General features: G+C 44.7%; 1 protein-coding gene across 5 annotated transcripts in view; it reads right to left on the minus strand.

Annotated features, from left to right (window-relative positions):
* Positions 1-19,962, minus strand: part of WDR37 (WD repeat domain 37) — an 83,292-nt gene that overhangs the window by 15,110 nt on the left and 48,220 nt on the right. For all 5 annotated transcript variants that reach the window (XM_036342493.1, XM_036342483.1, XM_036342511.1 and 2 more), the window contains 2 exons: positions 12,319-12,553; positions 10,796-10,937 (listed from right to left, as the gene is read on the minus strand). In XM_036342493.1, the coding sequence (XP_036198386.1) occupies positions 10,796-10,937; positions 12,319-12,553 (377 nt within the window). The remainder of the gene's footprint in view (positions 1-10,795; positions 10,938-12,318; positions 12,554-19,962) is intronic.

The raw sequence follows: 19,962 nt of genomic DNA on the forward strand, positions 1-19,962 counted from the left end.
AGACAACACACAGAAATTCAAATTAACTGGATGGTTAAGTGAATTACATCATGAAAGACATGAGATTCTAATATATGTCACTAAGAAACTTGTGTTGAGTTCCTGGAAATGACAATAGGCTGAGATATAGTTTTCCAAAGTGTATTCTACAACAAGTTACCATGAAATATACTAGTGACCCGGTGCACAGATTTGTGCACATTGAAAGGAAATTAATTAGAAGGTGGCTGGCGGGGCGGGACTGGGCAAGACGGACAGAACACGCCCTGGAGCCAACCTCCCGTGGTCCCTCCCAAGTGTCTTCGGAGTGAGCGGGGTCCCTCCGGCAGGTGGGGTCCCTCCACCTGGCCTGCGGGGATCAGGCTGAAACCAGCTCTCCAATATCTCCCCAGGGGTCCCAGAGTGCAAGAGGGCACTCTGCAAAGTTGTTGTCATACAGAGTGTGGAATGCAAACACAAGTGTGCCGTAAACCAGATTCGGGACCGACAGTGCCCCAGCAACACCACCACCCACAGCCAAAGGTGGAATCGTGCAGCCCCACAAGGAATCAGGCTCCCTCCTCTCTGGTTTCAGGGTGTGTCACCTGAGAACCACCACTGCCAAGGCAATGCAGCTCGGCAGTTCCTGCATTGAGAGTCTGCCCCCTGGAGGTCAGTGCACGTCACAGCGGCCAGTCAAACAGTGGGACACTTAGCATATTAGCCTTATCCTATCTAATAATAGACAAAGATGCAAACTGAACATACCTTCGCTACGCCCACCAATGGCTAATCAGAGCAATATGCAAATTAGCCACCAACAAAGATGGTGGCTAATTTGCATATGCCAGCTGGGAGTGAAGACTGAAGACACCATAGAAGGAAGCCAAGCAACGGAGCCGAGGTAGCGGAGATGGGCGGGAAAGAAGCGGCAGAGACGGGTGGGGTAGGAGCAGCAGAGACAGGCGGGGTAGGAGCGGCAGAGACGGGAGCAAAACCCTATTCTTGCAGGAATCTTCCTGCAAACGGGCCTCTAGTCCTATTTAATAAAGAGGGAATATTCAAACTGACCATCACTCCACCACAAAGGTGGCTGCGCCCACAGCGGAGGCAGGGTTTCCATAACACAAGATGGCTGCACCCACAGCAGAGGCCAAGTTCCTGTAACAAGCCTTAACGAGCAATCAGCAGGGACCTGAGGCTGCAACCCTCATCTCGCCCCCGTGGGGCTTGACAGGGGACCTCAGGCCATGCCCCCCACCCCAACGCCAGGACAGGGGACCATAGGCCGCGCCCACCACCCGGCACCAAGCCAGGGGACCTGAGACCGCACCCCCTGCCCCAGTGCCAGGCCGGGGGACCTGAGGCCACGCCCCCGCCTGGCAGGGCTTGACAGGGGACCTCAAGGTGCCTCCCCCTGCCCCAGAGACATGACTCTGGGTCCCGTGGTGCACCCCAGACTCTGATAGGAGGAAGATTTTCATATACATTTTACTAATTTTCTTTCATCTCTGACATTTCTATTATAGAGAAAGGGCAAACAGCAATATTAAAATATTTCCTCTAATTAATCCCCTTTTAATGTGCACGAATTTCATGCACCGGGCCACTACTATATATATAAAAATACATGACTCTCTCTCTATATATATCTATATATATATAGAGAGAGAGTCATGTATTTTTAAGAAATACTGATCCACTAAAACAACACTCCACATGAGACTTTTCAGGGCAACACCAACAAGTAAAGAACAGCAAAGCCAGAAGAACTGCACACCTGAGTTTTAACCTATATATAAAAGCCCAGCGACTGAATGGTGGAATGACCAGAACGACTGAGACCTCTCCCCTGATGGGGGCGGGGCCAGTTGGCAAACAGCCCACAGCCCCTCACCCCATCCAGTCCCGCCCCCAAGCAGCCCCCAAGCAGCCCCCAACACCCCTAAATCATAGCCTGGCTCCCTAGTGCATGTACATTTAGTGAAAGCACAAGAAAATAATTATCAGTCCCTTCTGTCCCCAACCAGAGTCTCCAGAGGGCTCTGCTAATACTGCAGCCAAGGTGTGGAATTCTCCTTCCAGAGAAGGCAGCCCCAGGAGACCTTCCAAGTTAGCCAAAAAGGCAACCTAAGCATTAACAGGATGGCAGCCTTTGCTGAGGAATGTAGAGAGGCTGGGTGGGGGTTTTGTGAAATTGCGGTGCCTTGCAGATTAGGTGAGTTTTCAATCTCTCTTTAAAAGGGGCGGCGAAGAGGACCCACCGGCTGCCAGGAGCAACTGCAAAGGGTAGGCACATTCAAAAACAGAAAAACTTTTAAACAAACAAGATCATATTGGGAAACTGAGGGCAGAGCCCCGGGAAGAATGCAAAAATCATTAAAGGGCCATCATCCATCTTGATATACCTTTGCAAACAACACATAAACAACTTCATCCCATGGCACATGAAATGCAAAACAGTTCTGTTGTGGGTTTTCTTTTAGCCATCCTTAAAGTATAATTAGATCCAGCTGGGGGAAATCCAGCATTAGACCCCACAGCCAACCCCACCCAACAGGCCCCCAATGGGATGACCCCCCATCGGGATGGGCCCGACGGACCCCATCCATGCACGAATTCATGCACCAGACCTCTACTGTTTAATATTCAGCAAAGGATTGGGTAGAAGGATTCAAAAAATCAGCTAGGAATACAGAATTCCACCTAGACTAGGAGGATGAACCCGACTTGCTCCCTGCGGTGGCAGAAACTGTGCTTGATGCTGGAAATACCAACAGCACAGCTCACCCCAACCCTGGGGGGGAGAGGGTGCAAAGGGGGGCTGGTAGTGCAGTAGCCCGGCTGGTGGGCATCCTCTAAGACAGAAACCTATTGGTCTGAGGGGAAGCAAGAGATCCCAGGAGGGCTGGCTGGAGAAGCCACACTCAGACCATCAGAGATGAGCAATGAAGCTAAATACACACTCAAAATCAGCCACTGCTATGCTCTTCTGTGAGACTTAGGGTCTCATGTTTGGTTGTAAGAGAAGCATGCCTTTGCATGGGGACACAGGTCTACTTGCAAAGGCAATGAATTCTAAAAGTTTTATTGGTCATATGGGTGCAAACCTACAGGACCCATGCAAGAGATTAAAAAAAAAAAGCAACAGTTATGGAATAAGAGTCCTCAGCAGAAGACTGTAAAATGTCTCACTTCCTGCCCTAGCCAACATAGCTCAGTTGGTTGGGCATTGTCCTGGGCACCAAAAGGTTGTCAGTACGATTCCCAGTCAGGGCATGTCCAGGTTGCAGGTTCCACCCCTGGTAGAGGGCATGCAGTAGGCAGCTGATCAATGGTTTGCTCTCGCTCTCTCTTGCTCTCTACCTCTCCCTTTTCTCTCTAAAAATCAATAAAAATATTTTTTAAATAAAATGTCTCACTTCCTGCTTTTCCAAACTGCAATTATTTCTAGAGGCTTCCTGCTAACAACACAGGAAAGTACTGTAGTGCAGGATAAAGAGCCTGCAGCCTTTACCTGCTGGCCATGCACTGTGGGGTCTCACAAGGCAGGGGCCTCTCTGAGCAGAGATGGCAGAGGCCCTGGCATGTCGTCCTGGTGCAGCTGTGACTGGGTGACAGAGGAGACACAGCAAACCAGCCCCTGCAGATTCTCAAAAACTTAACAAAAGATAAAACATCCCCCTGACACTTTCTACAGTAAACTAGCGCCAAAGAGAGAAATTTTTTAAACTTATTTTTTTATCTACATATCAACAAAGTATGCTAGTTCACCCTAACATGAGTAAAAGAGAAAATGTAAATAATCTGAATGACAGTGCTACTTGTACCTATATCTTATTTTTATTCAAAAGCTTATATGCCCTCAGAGTTACGGTTACTGCAGCATCAACTTATGTCTTGGGAGATCTGGATAGAAGAGGCCCCCGGGACAGACACAACTTATCTATAAGCAACTCCTGATCCCATCAGAGAAACAAATCTAAGAAACTGTGTCAAAGGTCCACACTAGGAATAAGAATTCCTTTGTAACTACTTATATTCCTCATAGTCATATCACTCCAAAAACAGCGATTATTTCCTATATCCACCAGCTTCAAAAACGTGTCACAAATTAAATAGATATTTTAAACCTGACATCAATATCTCCTATACTCCATAATCAGAGGGAGACAGAAAAGAACAGACTTTGTTAAACCTCCTAAAGCTAAAACTGGCACTTTCATCAACTACCTGCAATATACTAGTACATACAGTCCTGGCTCTTTTAGCACGAAAGATACATAAAATCTTTCAGATAAATAAAGCAAGTAAAAACATAATGTGATTAAAAAGTGTTAGAAAGGCCCTGGCCGGTTTGGCTCAGTGTATAGAGCGTTGGTCTGCGGACTCAAGGGTCCCGGGTTCGATTCCAGTCAGGGGCATACGCCCAGGTTGTGGGCTCGATCCCCAGTGTGGGGCGCGCAGGAGGCAGCCAATCGGTGATTCTCTCTCATCACTGATGTTTCTATCTCTCTTTTCCTCTCCCTTCCTCTCTGAAATCAATAAAAATATTTTTTAAAAAGTGTTAGAAAGACTCTCTGGAATCATAGGAGTCAAGGCCCACCTAGGACCCAGGCAATCTTCAAGAAATTACCTCATCTCCCTGTGCCTCAGTTTACCTCCACACAACAGAGATAGACTCACTGTGAAGATTAAACAAATAGGACCAAATTTTCACTGTGCCTGGTGACAACAAGGACTCAATAAAAGCAACTGCCACCATTCTCCATTTCTGTCCCCCTTCCCAGACATGACCCCAGTCCTCCCTGGTTCTCCACCCTCAGGTCTTTGTGTGCATCCATGCTGCACAGGACAGTTAGTCAGTGTAGCAAAGGTCACTTACATTCTGTCTCCTAGAGACACAGCACAAGTACTGACTGCCCTTTCTCTACACCAAAACTCCCTTCTTCACACAGTCCTCAAATCCCTGACCACATGTAACTCGGTGCAGTAGCAGTGAGCAGAGTCAGTTTAGTGGGAAAACTGCTGGCACTTTCCACTGTTGGGTAGGGAAGTGCAGGGTGAGGCTAGGACAGACTCCTACTGTGCCAAAGGCAGTATGTACTCAAAGATGAGAGGGTGCTGTCGAAAGAGACAGAGAAGCCACAAGAGGGTGCACTGAACCTGGAACAACTTGAGCATCAAAATTGTGACAACAAAGACTTTATAACCATCAAAAAGAAAAAAGTCCTTGAGTCTATACTAATCCTCAACTACACTAATGAAGAGTGCCAGCTAATGAGTGTAGAAGAATGACAGAATTAGCACGATCACCCTTTGCAACACTCAGTGTAATAACTGATTCAGGCAAGGATCACTGATGATGTCAGACCTTCCACAAGACGGGCTTGGTTTCATGACACAAAAATTCAATGTCATAAATATCAATGAAATGGTGGAGAATTGTCTTAAATTAAAAAAGACCAAAGAACTTTTCAACAAGTCTGTAATATGTATGTCTTAATATTAGTTTTATAATTTAAACTACTAAAAAAATCAGTAGTAAAATTTAAAAATATAAAAAAAGAGAGGGGGAGAGGGGAGAGGGGAGAGGGGAGAGGGGAGAGGGGAGAGGGGAGAGGGAGACCAAAGAACACAATACCTAAATGTAATTAATGAATCCTGATTAAATCCTTTAAAAAGTTTCAAAGATATTTGGGGACCACAAGAATAAATCTGAATATGGGCTGGACATCAGGTGATATTAGAGAACTTTTTTTACTTTTCTTAAGTGGATAACGCATGATTATTTAGCAGAATGTCCTTATACTGAAAAGATGCATCTGAGGTATCAGGGCAAAGTGTGATAACATGGACATTTCCTTTCCAAAGGCTCAGTCAGAGAAAGTACGTATTTTCATAGCATAGCATGTGTACATGTATAGAGACAGAAGTGGATGTATGTGCTATATATTCATATACGTATACACAATCCAAAGAGACAGAAGTGCACATGTGCTATGTATTCACAGGATACATTTGTACAGGTATCTATAGAGAGAAGTGCATATGTGTGTGTGTGCTATATATTCATTCGATATGTGTTCATGAATCTAGAGACAGAAGTGTGGGTGTGTGCTGTATATCCTATAATACCTATGTGTATACATATCTATAACAAGGCAGACAGCCCTGGCTGAAATGGATCTGTGGATAGAGCAACAGCCTGTGGACTGAAGGGTCCCAAATTCAATTCCAGTGAAGGGCACATGCCCAGGTTGTGGGCTTGATCCCCAGTAGGAGGCGTGCAGTCATAATTTATGTTTCTATCTCTCTCTCCCTCTCCCTCCCTCCCTGAAATCAATAAAAACATTTTTTAAAAAAGAGACAGACAAATGTGGTGAAATAAAAACAATTGTGCTTCTAAAAGGATTAGTGGGTTTGCTTCATTTTTTTCAACTTTTACTTAAGCTTGAAACTTTTCACAATAAAAACTTGGGAGAGGAAACTAAGATGGCGGCATAGATAAACACCAGGAAATTGCTGCTTCCCACAACAATCGATAAATGCATCAAAAACACAAGGTGGACATCATCCAGAACTACAGGAGGGCTGGCTGAGTGTAAATTCTACAACTAGAAGGAGAGAAAAGCACACTGCGAGCGGGAGGAGCTGCGGAGGTGGAGTGCAGAGGTACAGGGGCTCGCGCGAGGAAAGGGTCTGGCACCTGAGGACGCGGCTGTCTTTTTGAATCCGGAGGGAGACACAAGCTCCCGACGGCTCTGAAATCCGGTTCCGGGAAGTCTCTGGGGACCCAGGACTCATACGGGGAGATACTGGACTGTCTGGCAGCGGGCGAGCTTGAGAGCGGCTTTCCCTCAGAGGTGCTTGCAGCCATTGCTGGGACACTGGGACTCGCGACTCCTTAGGGCAGGGCTGAGGCTCTGCCATAGCTGCTTTCTCCGCCCTTTGATTCCTTGAGACCCCACCCCGCTCAGGCTGCGGCAGAGGCTTTTGCATATGAATGCCCCGGCCATTTGCAACCTGTAATTACCTAACCGCAGCCGGGCCAGATAGACCCAGAGCTTCCAAGAGAAGGCCCAAGGCCCCACAGCGGCTTGCATTCCTACACAGCTGAGCATCATCAGGGCACTTCCAAATTCCAAAAAAAAGGAAGGGGAATCTGCAGTTCTCTTCGTAGTTCCTGCTGTGTAACCTCAGGCAGAGGCTAAATTAGCACCTCCTTAGATCCAAGAGCCACTGTACCCAGTGGTCAGAGGGGAACCATCCAGATCACAACTCCTCAGATCCATAAGGGACACACTCAGGGTGCAGTCTCAGTGAGGACCAAAGCCCCACTGAAGCAAGTCTTGCCCCAGAAGGGTGTCTCCAGCACAGAAGTTCTCCCACCGTAGACACAGCTGATTCTCGCTGCCAATTGCCCTGGAGGTCAATTCCTCCCAGTGATCCTACAACAACCAAGGCATAGCTACAACAAGACTGTGCACAAAGCCCACGAGGGGGTGCACCAAGAGTGTCCACCTCAGGTAACTGGGGAGGCTGAGCCACTGGGCCCTACAGGACACCTAGCACACAAAGCCACTCTATCAACACAGGGAAGCAGCCAAAATGCGGAGACAAAGAAACAGGTCACAAATGGCAGAAATGGAGGAAAGCAAACGACTGGATATAGAGTTCAAGGCCACGTTTATAAGGTTTTTCAAGAATTTTATGGAAACCGCCGATAAATTTAATGAGTCCCTCAATAAGTATAGTGAGACCATGGAGGACATGAAAAAGGACCAACTAGAAATTAAGCATACACTGACTGAAATAAAGAATAATATACGGAGATCCAACAGCAGACAAGAGGATCCCAAAAATCAAGTCAAAGATTTGAAATACAAAGAAACAAAAAATACCCAACTGAAAAAGAAAAAAGAAAAGAGATTCCAAAAATATGAAGATAGTGTAAGGAGCCTCTGGGACAACTTCAAGCGTACCAACATCAGAATTATAGGGGTACCAGAAGAAGAGAGAGGGCAAGATATTGAAAACCTATTTGAAGAAATAATGACAGAAAACTTCCCCTTCCTGGTGAAAGAAATAGACTTCCAAGTCCAGGAAGCGCAAAGAACCCCAAACAAAAGGAATCCAAAGAGGACCACACCAAGACACATCATAATTAAAATGCCAAGAGCAAAAGACAAAGAGAGAATCTTAAAAGCAGCAAGAGAAAGACAGTCAGTTACCTACAAGGGAGTACCCATACGACTGTCAGCTGATTTCTCAACAGAAACCATGCAGGCCAGAAGGGAGTGGCAAGAAATATTCAAAGTGATGAATAGCATGAACCTGCAACCAAGATTACTTTATCCAGCAAAGCTATCATTCAGAATAGAAGGTCAGAGAAAGAGCTTCACGGATAAGAAAAAGCTAAAGGAGTTCATCACCACCAAACCAGCATTATATGAAATGCTGAAAGGTATTCTTTAAGAAGAGGAAGAAGAAAAAGGAACTCTTACCATTTGCCACAGCATGGATGGAACTGGAGAGCAGATAAATACCACATGATCTCACTCATTTGTGGAATATAATGAACAAAATAAACTGATGAACAAGGACTGATCCAGAGACGGAGAGGCATTGATTGGACTGTCGGGCTTTGGAGGGAGGGGAGGGGAGGGTGGGGGTAAGGGGGAAAGATCAACCAAAGGACTTACATGCAGGCATATAGGCCTAACCAATGGACATGGACAACGGGGGGGGGGGGGGGGGGGGGGTGAGGGCATGAGCGGGGGGCGGGGGGGGGGGTAGAGGGTAACGTGGGGACAAGGACACATATGTAATATCTTAATCAATAAAAATATATTTAAAAAAAACAAACAAAAACAAAAACTTGGGAGAGCCCTAGCCAGTTTAGCTCAGTGTATAGAGCGTCAGCCTGCAGACTCAAGGATCCCGGGTTCGATTCCAGTCAAGGGCACATGCCCGGGTTGCGGGTTCCGTCCCCAGTAAGGGTCGTGCAGGAGGCAGCCAATCAATGATTCCCTCTCATCACTGATGTTTCTATCTGTCCCTTCTTCTCCCTTCCTCTCTGAAATTAATAAAAATATATTTAAAAAAAAAAAAAAACTTGGGAGAAGCCCTAACCAGTTTGGCTCAGTGAATAGAGCATTGGCCTGCAGACTGAAGGGTCCCAAGTTCGATTCCGGTCAAGGGCATGTACCTTGGTTGCAAGCACATCCCCAGTAGGGAGTGTGCAGGAGGCAGCTGAATCGATGTTTCTCTCTTATCAATGTTTCTGTCTATCCTTCCTCGCTGTAAAAAATCAATAAAATATATTTAAAAAAAAAAAAAACTTGGGAGAAGAGATGTGCAAGCTGCAGGGTAAGGATGTATGGGGGGTCCCATTTGCCTTGCATATGGTCTATAAGAAAACCACAGACAGTTACTTCTGCTCTCTGGGCCCACAGTGGCCCCACCCTAAAAGCAGATGAAGAAGAGCTGCTTAGCTCCACTCTTTTCAGTTCAGTGTTCTCATCTGGGCTGTGCTGGGCTAGTTAGAAGTTGTCCCCTCCATGACCTCCAGAGCAACCAAGACTGGACCATCGGGACACAGGGAAAGCATGTAGGCCCTGCTCAGTCCCCAGCACTGTATGAACCCCTGAGAATCCGGCATTTTCTATTTCGGGGCTATGGCTACCCTGGCTGGTGAAGAAATGCCTCCCTTGTCAGAATGAAATAATTTCTCATTTGGAAGCTCTCAGAACAGAGCCGGTGGTACACTAAGATTTCAGTATGTGCTCGCTGCTGCTTACTCCTAACATTTTTGCACACCTTAGGTGCAAGATGCCAAATTGTTTTCCAATCTCAAACTCCTTAAAAAATTCTGTCCTAGCGTTCCCTTTTGTATACTTTATGACTTTTGAACATTAAATCTAAAACTTGGTATCTAACATTCAACACATAAAACAGACTCGTTTGCTACATCACATGATAAAATTAATAAAATCCATATTTTGGAGAAACCAAATGAGCAAAAATTCATACATGAAAAAGTGTTTACTGAGCACTAATGTGTGTAGGACCTTTTCTGGATGTGCAAGGGCTCAAGCAGAACAACACTGCCATCTAGGAGAGAGATAGGGATGGTTTGGTGGGGACAATGGTGGCCTGAGGAGCAGGTGAAAGACACATCAGGAGGTGTAACTGGACAGGAGTCCTACTCCTGGTCTGGATGGGGCACAGCTGAGGGAGTGGAGAGGTTTGTGGGATGAATAACTAGAAAGATAGTCACTTTCTGTATCGGGAAAAGTCAGACTAGGAGAAGAACAAGTTTGTGGAAAGAACAAAGTTCTGTTAAGATATGGGTACGCCTGAGCTGCCCAAGAGACAACCAGACCGAGAAAGGTGAGAGTCAGTGTGTCTTCTCCTGGAACAAAACAGACCATGCAAATATATGGAATATCAAAACTAGATGAAAACAACCCAAGGGCAGGGATTTGGGAGCGGCTGTTAACAGTTCCAGTGTGATCACCTCATACCGCCAATGCTGGAGTACTTCCTGCTTCCTCTCTGATCCCCTCTCCCAATGTCCCATTCTGTCTCCATCCAATTTCTTGAGAGAACTTTGGTGACTTCTCTTATTCTCCTAACTTCTTTGAAATCTTCAAAATGGAGTTAAACATTTAGGAAAACAGTAGTCATTTTGAAAGACAGTGGAGTTGGAAATTAATATTGAAAATTAAGACAAATATGAAGTTTTCATATCCACCCATAAAGCCTTTTTCATGAACAATTAAAAAGAGACATATGAATGACTGTGACTCACTCTGTATGGCCCTGGAAAACATTCACAGAGTGGATGGACGGGTCCCTAAAATCCCACAGACGGAAGGTCGTGTCACGGGAGGAGGTTACCACGAGCCGCTGGGTGGGGTGTGTACAACAGTGCGTGAGTTCTTGGTCATGCCCTACAATACAACCAAAGACGACAAAAGTGCAAGGTCACCCATCTGCAGATACAGTTAGAGTAAAGCTTTCATAAAAAACACTGGAATCAAAAAAACAGTCTTTATGGTCTCTAGTGCTAGTATTTATTCACCGTAAAAGTAAACACAAGGAATCATTTAATGACAGCATGTGTGGTCACAGTGGGACCAGTTTTCCCTCAGGAGCTGGAAGTCCTTTCACTTGTACATTTAAAAGGATCATGACACTGAGTGAGTGTAACCCAGTTCCTGATCCAAACAGTTAAAAGGTCTGGCAAATCTCTGTTAAAGGCTCAGCGTGCAAACTAATTAACTGTTAGTTCTTCACTTCCCAAATGACTGCTAATAATATTTGTGGAGCCTTCTGTGAAATACAGTCTTTCACAATCAATCAGAAAATGCACCTACTGACAAATTTGAAAAATACTTGTGATGGGCAGAATTCTAAGATGGCCTGGTATACACATCCTGTCTGATACCTTCCCTTGAGTTTGGGCAGAATCTGCAAATGTGATGAGCTACCATTCTGGTAATCTCAGTACGTTATAAGGCAAAATAGACTTTACAGCCATAACTAAGGCCTCCAAACGATGTAGTTTTGAGTTCATCGAATTCAAAAGATGTCCTGGTGGGCCTGACCTGATCAAATGCACCCTTTAAAGGGTCCAAGGCAGCCCTGGCTGGTGTGGCTCAGTTGGCTGGACCATTGTCCCATAGACCAAAAAGTTGTAGGTTCAATTCCTGGTCAGGGTTGCAGATTTGATCCCCGGTCTGGGAGTGTATGGGAGGCAACCAAATGATGTTTCTCACATCTGTGTTTCTCTCTTTCCCTTCCTCTCTCTAAAACTAGTAAAAAAAAAAAACAAAAAACAAAAAACAAAACATATCCTCAGGTGAGGATTAAAAATAATAAGAATAAAAGTGTCCAGCAGAGATGCTCTCTTGCTGGTGCTGGTCTGGAAGAAATCAAACGGCCATGGTTAATATACTAGTACCTCTCGATGGGGACCATGCTAGATGCTAAAAGCAGTCCCCAGCCCAAAATTCCTGGCCAGGGAAACTATAAGGTTATAAATTCATGTTATTTTAACACACCACCTTTGTGGAAATCTGTTATAAAGCAACGGAAAACAAATACACCAGCATATTTCAAATTTCTAGATACTACACGCTACAATTAAATCCCCTAAAGACACAATTAGCTACCAACAGTTCTACTAGAAAGGATTTCTGAAAAATCACAACCTGAGCATCCCGAGAACTAAAACTAATTCTGGACAGAGAGGAATTTGCCAGGTAAGATATGAATAAACACAGGCACACAGATCACACACACGCGGCTGGCAGGCCAGGGCCGGAGTACCTGTCAGGGAGTGCACGAGCTCCGCCGTCTCCACGTCATACAGGTTTGCTGTTCGGTCCCAGGAGGCCGTCACCACCTGCTTCCCCCCAACCAGCCAGTCAGCAGCTATGACTACTCCCTGGTGACTCTTAAGGGAAGTCAATGGCACCCGGATGGTAGGACAGTCACTGGACACGTCTCCGTCCACATCAGGCTCATCCTTGTCAGAGCACTCAACTTCATCCTCGCCACATATCTGCAGATAGAGGTGAGAGCAGAGAACTCCTGAGAATTGTGGGTCTTTCCTGGCACGGCTACACAATCAGACTGTGTCACTTGTCTTTCTAGGACTTGATCATCATTATCGCAATACTGGCACAGTACATGGTACGTAATTGGTGCTCAATAAATGTTTATCACCTTTATGATTATGTGCTTGGCTAAAACCAGGGCCAAATATAAGGAAAGAAAAAAGTCAGGGGTACTGTAACATCATGTCCACTTCCACTAATCAACAAAATGGCAAATAAAGTGATTCTCAACATTTTAAGTTTTTTTCATGTATTAGATATTTAATAAAACTAAACAAATACAACTGAAAGTCAATAATTCATCATAATAAAAAAGAAATATTACAATTCTCAAGTGTCTGCCTAAGATATACTTAGAATTCTATTGCTATAACAATAGATATGAAAGTTCACTTTATTGTCATATAAACCAACCAAGTCTTTTATCAAAAGCTAAAGATAAAATAAAAACATAATAGTCACCATAGGCTTCAGCTCTTTAAGAAAATGTTTAGCCCTAACCGGTTTGACTCAGTGGATAGAGCGTCGGCCTGCCGACTCAAGGGTCCCAGGTTCGATTCCGGTCAAGGGCATGTACCTTGGTTGCGGGCACAACCCCAGTAGGGATTGCGCAAGAGGTAGCCAAATAGAAGTTTCTCTCTCATCGATGTTTCTAACTCTCTATTCCTCTCCCTCTCCCTTCCTCTCTGTAAAAAATCAATAAAACATATATTTTTAAAAAAAGAAAATATGTTTATCTATCCATTTAACAAATATTTATCAGGTGCTTACACAGTGCTATACCAAAGACTGGGCACAGAGCAGAGAAGGAGACAAACTCTGCTAACATGTATAAGGAACAATGAACAGCAAGGTGCACACCCCCTACTGCAATGAAGCCAGAGAATGGCAAAGTCCTCGCCTCAGGGAGCTAACATGCTAGCAAAGACAAGCCACACATGTGAGGGTGCATGCATGCACGCACGCACACACTAGTATGGACATATGTGTTATGTATATACACACACTAGTGTGGGAATACACACCATGTGTACACACAGGGATAAGTGTGACATGTACACACACATAGTATAGTGATATTTGTAATACACACACAGTCCTAGTAAAGGGATATGTGTCACATGCACATACACAGATTCAGGCAACAATAAGTGCTAAGAAGGAAAATAAAGCAAGATGAGGGGATGGACAGTCATAAGGGCTACTCTTTTATTCAAAATGATCAGGGAAAGAATCTCTGCTAAAGTAATATTTAACTTGGGATGTGACGAAACAAGAGCATATTTAGGGGAACAGTGTTCCCCACCAAGGGAACAGAAGATGCAAAAGACAAGAAGGGAGCAGATGAGCTGCAGGGTAAGAGATTACAGAGATGTTACCAGTGTAAATCAGGTAAAACTTGGAGAAACAGAAAGGACTTTGGATTTTATTGTGTGTGTGCTGGAAAATCACTAGATGGTTTTGAGTAAGGAAGAGAGATAGTCTGGCTCATGCTTTAAAGAACCAATGTTCTGTGTGAACATTCCAGATGGTTGAACTGTGTCTCCCAAAATTCATGCTGAATCCTCAACCCCCAGTACTTCAGAATGAGACAGTACGTGAAAATGGGGTCTTTAAAAAAAAAAAAAGTTTTTATTGATCTTTAAAGTGAGAGGAAGTGAGAGGGATAGAGAGATAGAAACACCGATGACAGAGAATCACCGATGGCTACGTCCTGCACAACCCCTACTGGGGATCAAACCTGCAACCCAGGTATGTGCCTTAACCAGGAATTAAACCCTGGACATCCTGGTTCCTGGGTCGCCGCTCAACCGCTGAGACACACCAGCTGGGCAAAATGGGGTCTTTAGAGAGGTAATTAGGGCCTGGCCGAGTGGCTCAGTTGGTTACACATCATCCTACGCACCCAAAGGTTGCCGGTTCGATTCCTGGTCAGGGCACATATCTGGGTTGCAGGTTCTATCCTGGTCAGGACATGTACAGAAGGAAGGCAACCAATGTTTCTTTCTCACATCGATGTTTCTCTCTCTCTCTCTCTCTCTCTCTTTCTCCCCCCACCCCCTCCTCTCTAAAGTAGTGAGGATTTAAAAAAAAATAAAAAAGGTAATTAGGGTTAAAATGGGGTCATCTGGGTAGGCCCTAATCTAGCATGACTAGTGTCACTAAAAGAGGAGAGGAGGACAGACACACAGAGACGGCCACTTGAGGACATTGGAAGATGGCTGCCTACACGCCTAAAGTCCTAGGCCTCAGGATGCCAGTAAGAAAAATTATGGATGATTTACTGGTGTTTAGTCTAAACAATAAGATGAAAGATAATGGCTGAAACAGGGAACAAAATAGAAGGAGCAGTTGTGGGAACATGCAGAGCTCAATTTCATACACATTAGTTTTGCAATGTCTGTAAGACACCAAGTAGAAATTGAGTAAGTAGTTAGATGTCATAGAAATCTGGAGTTAAAGAGTCGAGGACAGTATGCAAACCTGGGGGTCAGCAGCAAGGCATGCTCCTTAAAATCACAGGTCTAACTAGAGCAGTGATGGCGAACCTATGACACGCAAACTCATTTTTTTGGTTCATTTTTCTTTGGTAAATGGCATTTAAATATATAAAATAAATATCAAAAATAGAAGTCTTCTTTTACTATGGTTGCAAATATCAAAAAATTTCTATATGTGACACGGCACCAGAGTTAAGTTAGGGTTTTTCAAAATGCTGGCACGCCGAGCTCAAAAGGTTCGCCATCACTAAACTAGAGAGTAGTGTGGGAGGAAAACAGGAGAGAGGGTAGCAATAACCTACAATCAAGTGAGAGGGCAAGGAGGGGATCCACACACAGGTCAGAGGGCTGGGAGGTGACCCACACGCGGGTGAGAGGGAAAAGTGTCAGAGACCCAGGAGTCATTGGTAAGAGCAGGTGACCCAGCCAATGAGACTCAAGAGGAAGAAAAAAATGAAACACACAAGATGTGAGATGGAGAGAGGGTCACACTGTGATAGTGATTTAGGAGGAGCCTGAGGAGTGACTGCAAGTGTCTGCTGGGTGGGCAACATGGATGGGATGCTGACGAGAGAAGCCCAGCAGGGACACAGCCTATCCTAGAGAAGTGTGAGGGAGAGGAAAAGGAGTGCAAGGACAAGTCTGAGGTCTGCATAGGAAAACCAACACCCCACGGCTCCTGGTGGGATAGAAGGCTCAGGTGGGTTACAAGACAGCTACTACGCCCTGTCTGTGTGCTGCTGGGAACGACACAAGAAAATGAGGCAGGTGAAAATCTGCAGAAGGGAAAGTGAGGAAGTCACCCAGGAATGTGGCAGAAACGTGGCCTGGAGGAGTGTCACAGCCCAGAGTTGCCTGGTGGTGGGGCTGGTCACAGGGTGCTCATTGACAATGCAGGAGGGACAGAGGAAATGCCAGATTTAACACGGGTGGATTTGTCCAGGAGAGAACACACAATCTAGCGGCAAAGTTAAACATAAATGCTTACACAAAATTATCTATTCCACATGAATGTTAAATGCTACAAAAGATGCTCCGAGAGTAAGGCAGGCAGTCTGCAACACTGAGAGGTACCTGCAGGATGAGGAGTGGAGTGAGGGGAGAGTTCTAGGAAGAGAACCAGGAGGGAGAGAGAAGGTGGGGAGTCAGGGCAGCAAGCCCATCCAGGGGTTGGAGCAGGAAGGGGATGCAAAGAGAAACTAAGGGTCTACAAAGGCTCACTGAGGTGACTCACTGAGATTCGATGCTACAAAGACCAGGCCTAATTTCATAGAGAAGAGGCTGGACATGAGCAGTCAGATCTGAGATGGGGAGACTAGTTAGAAGACTAGTTAGTGATCTGGACTAGGGACGGTGACAGCAAATAAGAAAGGAGTGTTCCTGTGGAGTGTAGCCTGCTCAAGGTAAACCATTCCCTGCCTGGTAAACAGCATCTAGAAGGGAAAAACAACAGTCACTATACGTCCTGATGGAGACACTGTGGCCCAAACTCTCCTTCAGGGGACACTGGTTCCTAGGCAATGGGGCTTTCAGCCCTCACAGCCACTCCTAAGGAGCTTTGCTATCTCCTGGGCTGACAGGTGGGGGTGTGTGGAAGGGGGGTGGTGTCTGGATGGCTCTGTGGGAAATGCAGAACAGGGGTGCCAGGTAGAGGAAACTCAACAGAGACCTCAGGGTGGATGTCACAAAAGGAGTGTCACAGGGAGACAGAAGTAGACCCAAGAATTATTTAGGAACCAGAACCAGAAAGCATCAAGTATTAGGCAGAAATGGAGGTGGGGAGGTGATAGCAGGGAAGAGTCAAAGACAAGTGACAGTTCTGTCACCTAGACCTTCATCAGTTAGCCTAACAGGCTCTTCACTAACTATTCTAATGGAAGGAGTGACAAGTGGGCACACAAAGGAGTAACTTCTGCCAGGGGAGTGGGGACGTCTACGGCAGGCCCTGTGCACAATGTGGCCTTGCAACAGCACAGTGGAGACCCTGATGTGGGAAGAGTGCAGGAGTGCAGAAGAACGGCCTAGAGCTCCATGTAAAAAGCCCTAGTTATCAGCATCCACATTTGAGAGCTCAAACAGAGTCACAACATTTACAGAAGTCATTTTATCAAACTACACAAGCAATTAAAATATATTTAAAACACAAATGTAATAAGTCATATTAAAAAATAATTGTAAAACCTTTAACCCTAAACTGGCAAAGGGCAAGAGGTGAAAGGGTGAGAATTGTTTGCTTTTTGCCACTGTCTTGGAGGCAATCTATTTAACTTTAGTCATTTTTACTGCCAATGTCCAAGAACTGCCAATTTCATACTAAGAACCTACTGAGAACCAGCTGTCCACCGAACTACAAATCCCTAAATCACATGTTCTCATGTAAGAAGGGCCAATGGGAGCTCATATGTAACTCATATCAATTTTCACTTTCAAATGGAGAAAATTCACCTCACTAAGTTAAATTACTTAACATTATACAACTAGCATGATACAGTGATCAAACAGGCAATCTAAAAAACTGTTTACATGAGCCCTAAGCTGGTTTGGCTCAGTGGATACAGCATCGATCTGCGATTTGAAGGGTCCTGGGTTCAATTCTAGTCAAGGGTACAGGCCCGGGTTGCAGGCTCAATCCCCATTAGGGGGCATACAAGAGGCAACCAATCAATGATTCTTTCTCATCATTGATGTTTCTCTCTCTCCCTTCCTCTCTGAAATCAAAATTATATTTAAAAAAAGAAAAATGGAAAGGAATAACTTAAAAAAGAAAAACATTTTAAAACTGTTCACGGGATATCATCCAAGTATTTCTCTATCAACATGGTGGATGCCAAATTAAAAAGAGAAAATGTCTGTCCAAAAACTGTACTGATTCAAAATGATCAAGATCTTAAACAGACTACAGTTTATTTCAGAATCTAGAACTGCTAAAAAATCCAGCAGAAGCTTAAAGAGACTTGTATGCACTGGGTGGCAACTACAGAGGGGAATAATCGAGTCCTCACTAGAAAAGGCCACACAGAACCTTGGCAGCCCGCTGGAGCGGTTCCAGTCATGCACTATGATGAAGGCTCCTCTCTAATTCAGCCTAGGCTTTCCCCAGGTGCCCCAACTCCTGAGGCAGCAACTCCAAGCATGAAAAGTCCCTGTGTCTAATACAAGCAAAATCATAAAGGAGAAAAGTCAATTTAATATTCTACGTAAACTATTAAGTTTTTTAAATGTAATTACTCCTCAACACAAGGGTTTGAAAAACAATAAATAAAAAATGAAATAGAAAGTAATTACTATATATAATTTTCCCCTTTAAAAAGACTGGTGCTTTCTTATTTATTTTGAGGGGAGGGGGAACAACTTCACACAATGTTAACTCACTTTCTCAACTTTCTGAGCGTTCATCCCACCCTTTTCTCTGCCCTGTCCTCCATCATAACCCAATACTTGTCTCTTGAATGAATGAATCTGTTAAGTATGGCATATAATCAATAGTTTGGTAATTCCACATGGGAAAAACCTGTGTTAAAATAAAATACAAGGGGGGTAAGGGAGGCCAGGGGAAGGTCAAGGGGGGAAAAAAAGGAGACATATGTACTACTCTTTGTAATACTTTAAGCAATAAAACAAAATTTAAAAAATAAAATACAAAATATGCTCAATCAAAAATGAGCTGTTAATAAAAGCTCTTAACTAAAGAAAACTCATTCTTACTCATCACTGTGGTTATTAATTATTTAACCCACCTCTAAATAGAACAATTTTTAAAATGTTTTAGAAAGAAAAAATAAAGGCGTATTCAGAGGCAGAAACATCAAAACTAGAAGATTACCATTATCCACCAACAATTATGACCAAAAGTAAACTGAAATTTCATGTTTACACTAACTGCATGACATCACTGAATTCCCTCTGCCTGGTACCACTTCCACCTGTGTCAGCAGGACAGGGAAAGGGTTCACCACATGTAAGGACCAGACGGCAAAAACTAGATCATTTCACTCAAAAGAACAATTAAGATCTCTGCATGATTATAAATAGTATCCAATATTACAAGAGTAACTAAAGGATTTCTGGTTTAAATCTATTGATTCACTCTTCTTCTCAATATGCAAACTCTTTTATTACCTACATTAAAACTTTATCCACATAAAAATGATGTTATACATGCCACTGATTTTAGAAAGTTGTCTGAAATCAAATATGTGGAGCAGACGCCGCTGGCCGCGCGCGGGAGCCAGGCGCGAGCAGAGCACAGCCACGATGGAGGCGCGGGGGAGGCGAGCGGGAGCCGGAGCTGGAGCCAAGCAGCAGCCAGTGTTGGCAGGGAGCAGCCGGGCGCAGCTGGAACCGGGGCGCAGCCGCGATGGCCGTGGCTGTGGGGAGATTGTCTGTGGTTTTGGGCTTGGCTCTGAGAAGACCCTGAAGCACTCTGTACAGTTTCCAGCATGTAACTGACAAATGCAAGATCATTTCTCCCCTAGGGATGTGTCCACATTTTGGATGAATTAGTATTTTTGCATCCAAGTCCCAGGGCAGCTTTTATTTTTATTTTAAACAGAGCATGGTAATTACTCTACCTGGGAATCACGCTTTATGTAGTTGGTCCACTCTTAAGGTGTGGAGCTCATCCAGTTACAGAGTCTAGGAGTTGACAGGAACTTTAGAGCTCAATTGGCTCAGCTTCCTCCCCAGTGTGGAAATACTTATTCCTAGCAGAGGCAGCTATATGTGAAGCCTCCCCCCACCAGCCAGAAGAGCCACCACAGCTGTGAACAGCACCCACTAGAAGAGCTGCTGCCAACTGAGGAGCAGCTGCTACCACAACCGCCCAACAATCAACCACAGCCCGAGGAGCCACT

The sequence above is a fragment of the Myotis myotis genome, unplaced genomic scaffold (assembly GCF_014108235.1).
Source record: "Myotis myotis isolate mMyoMyo1 unplaced genomic scaffold, mMyoMyo1.p scaffold_m19_p_1, whole genome shotgun sequence".
Lineage (NCBI taxonomy): Eukaryota > Metazoa > Chordata > Mammalia > Chiroptera > Vespertilionidae > Myotis > Myotis myotis.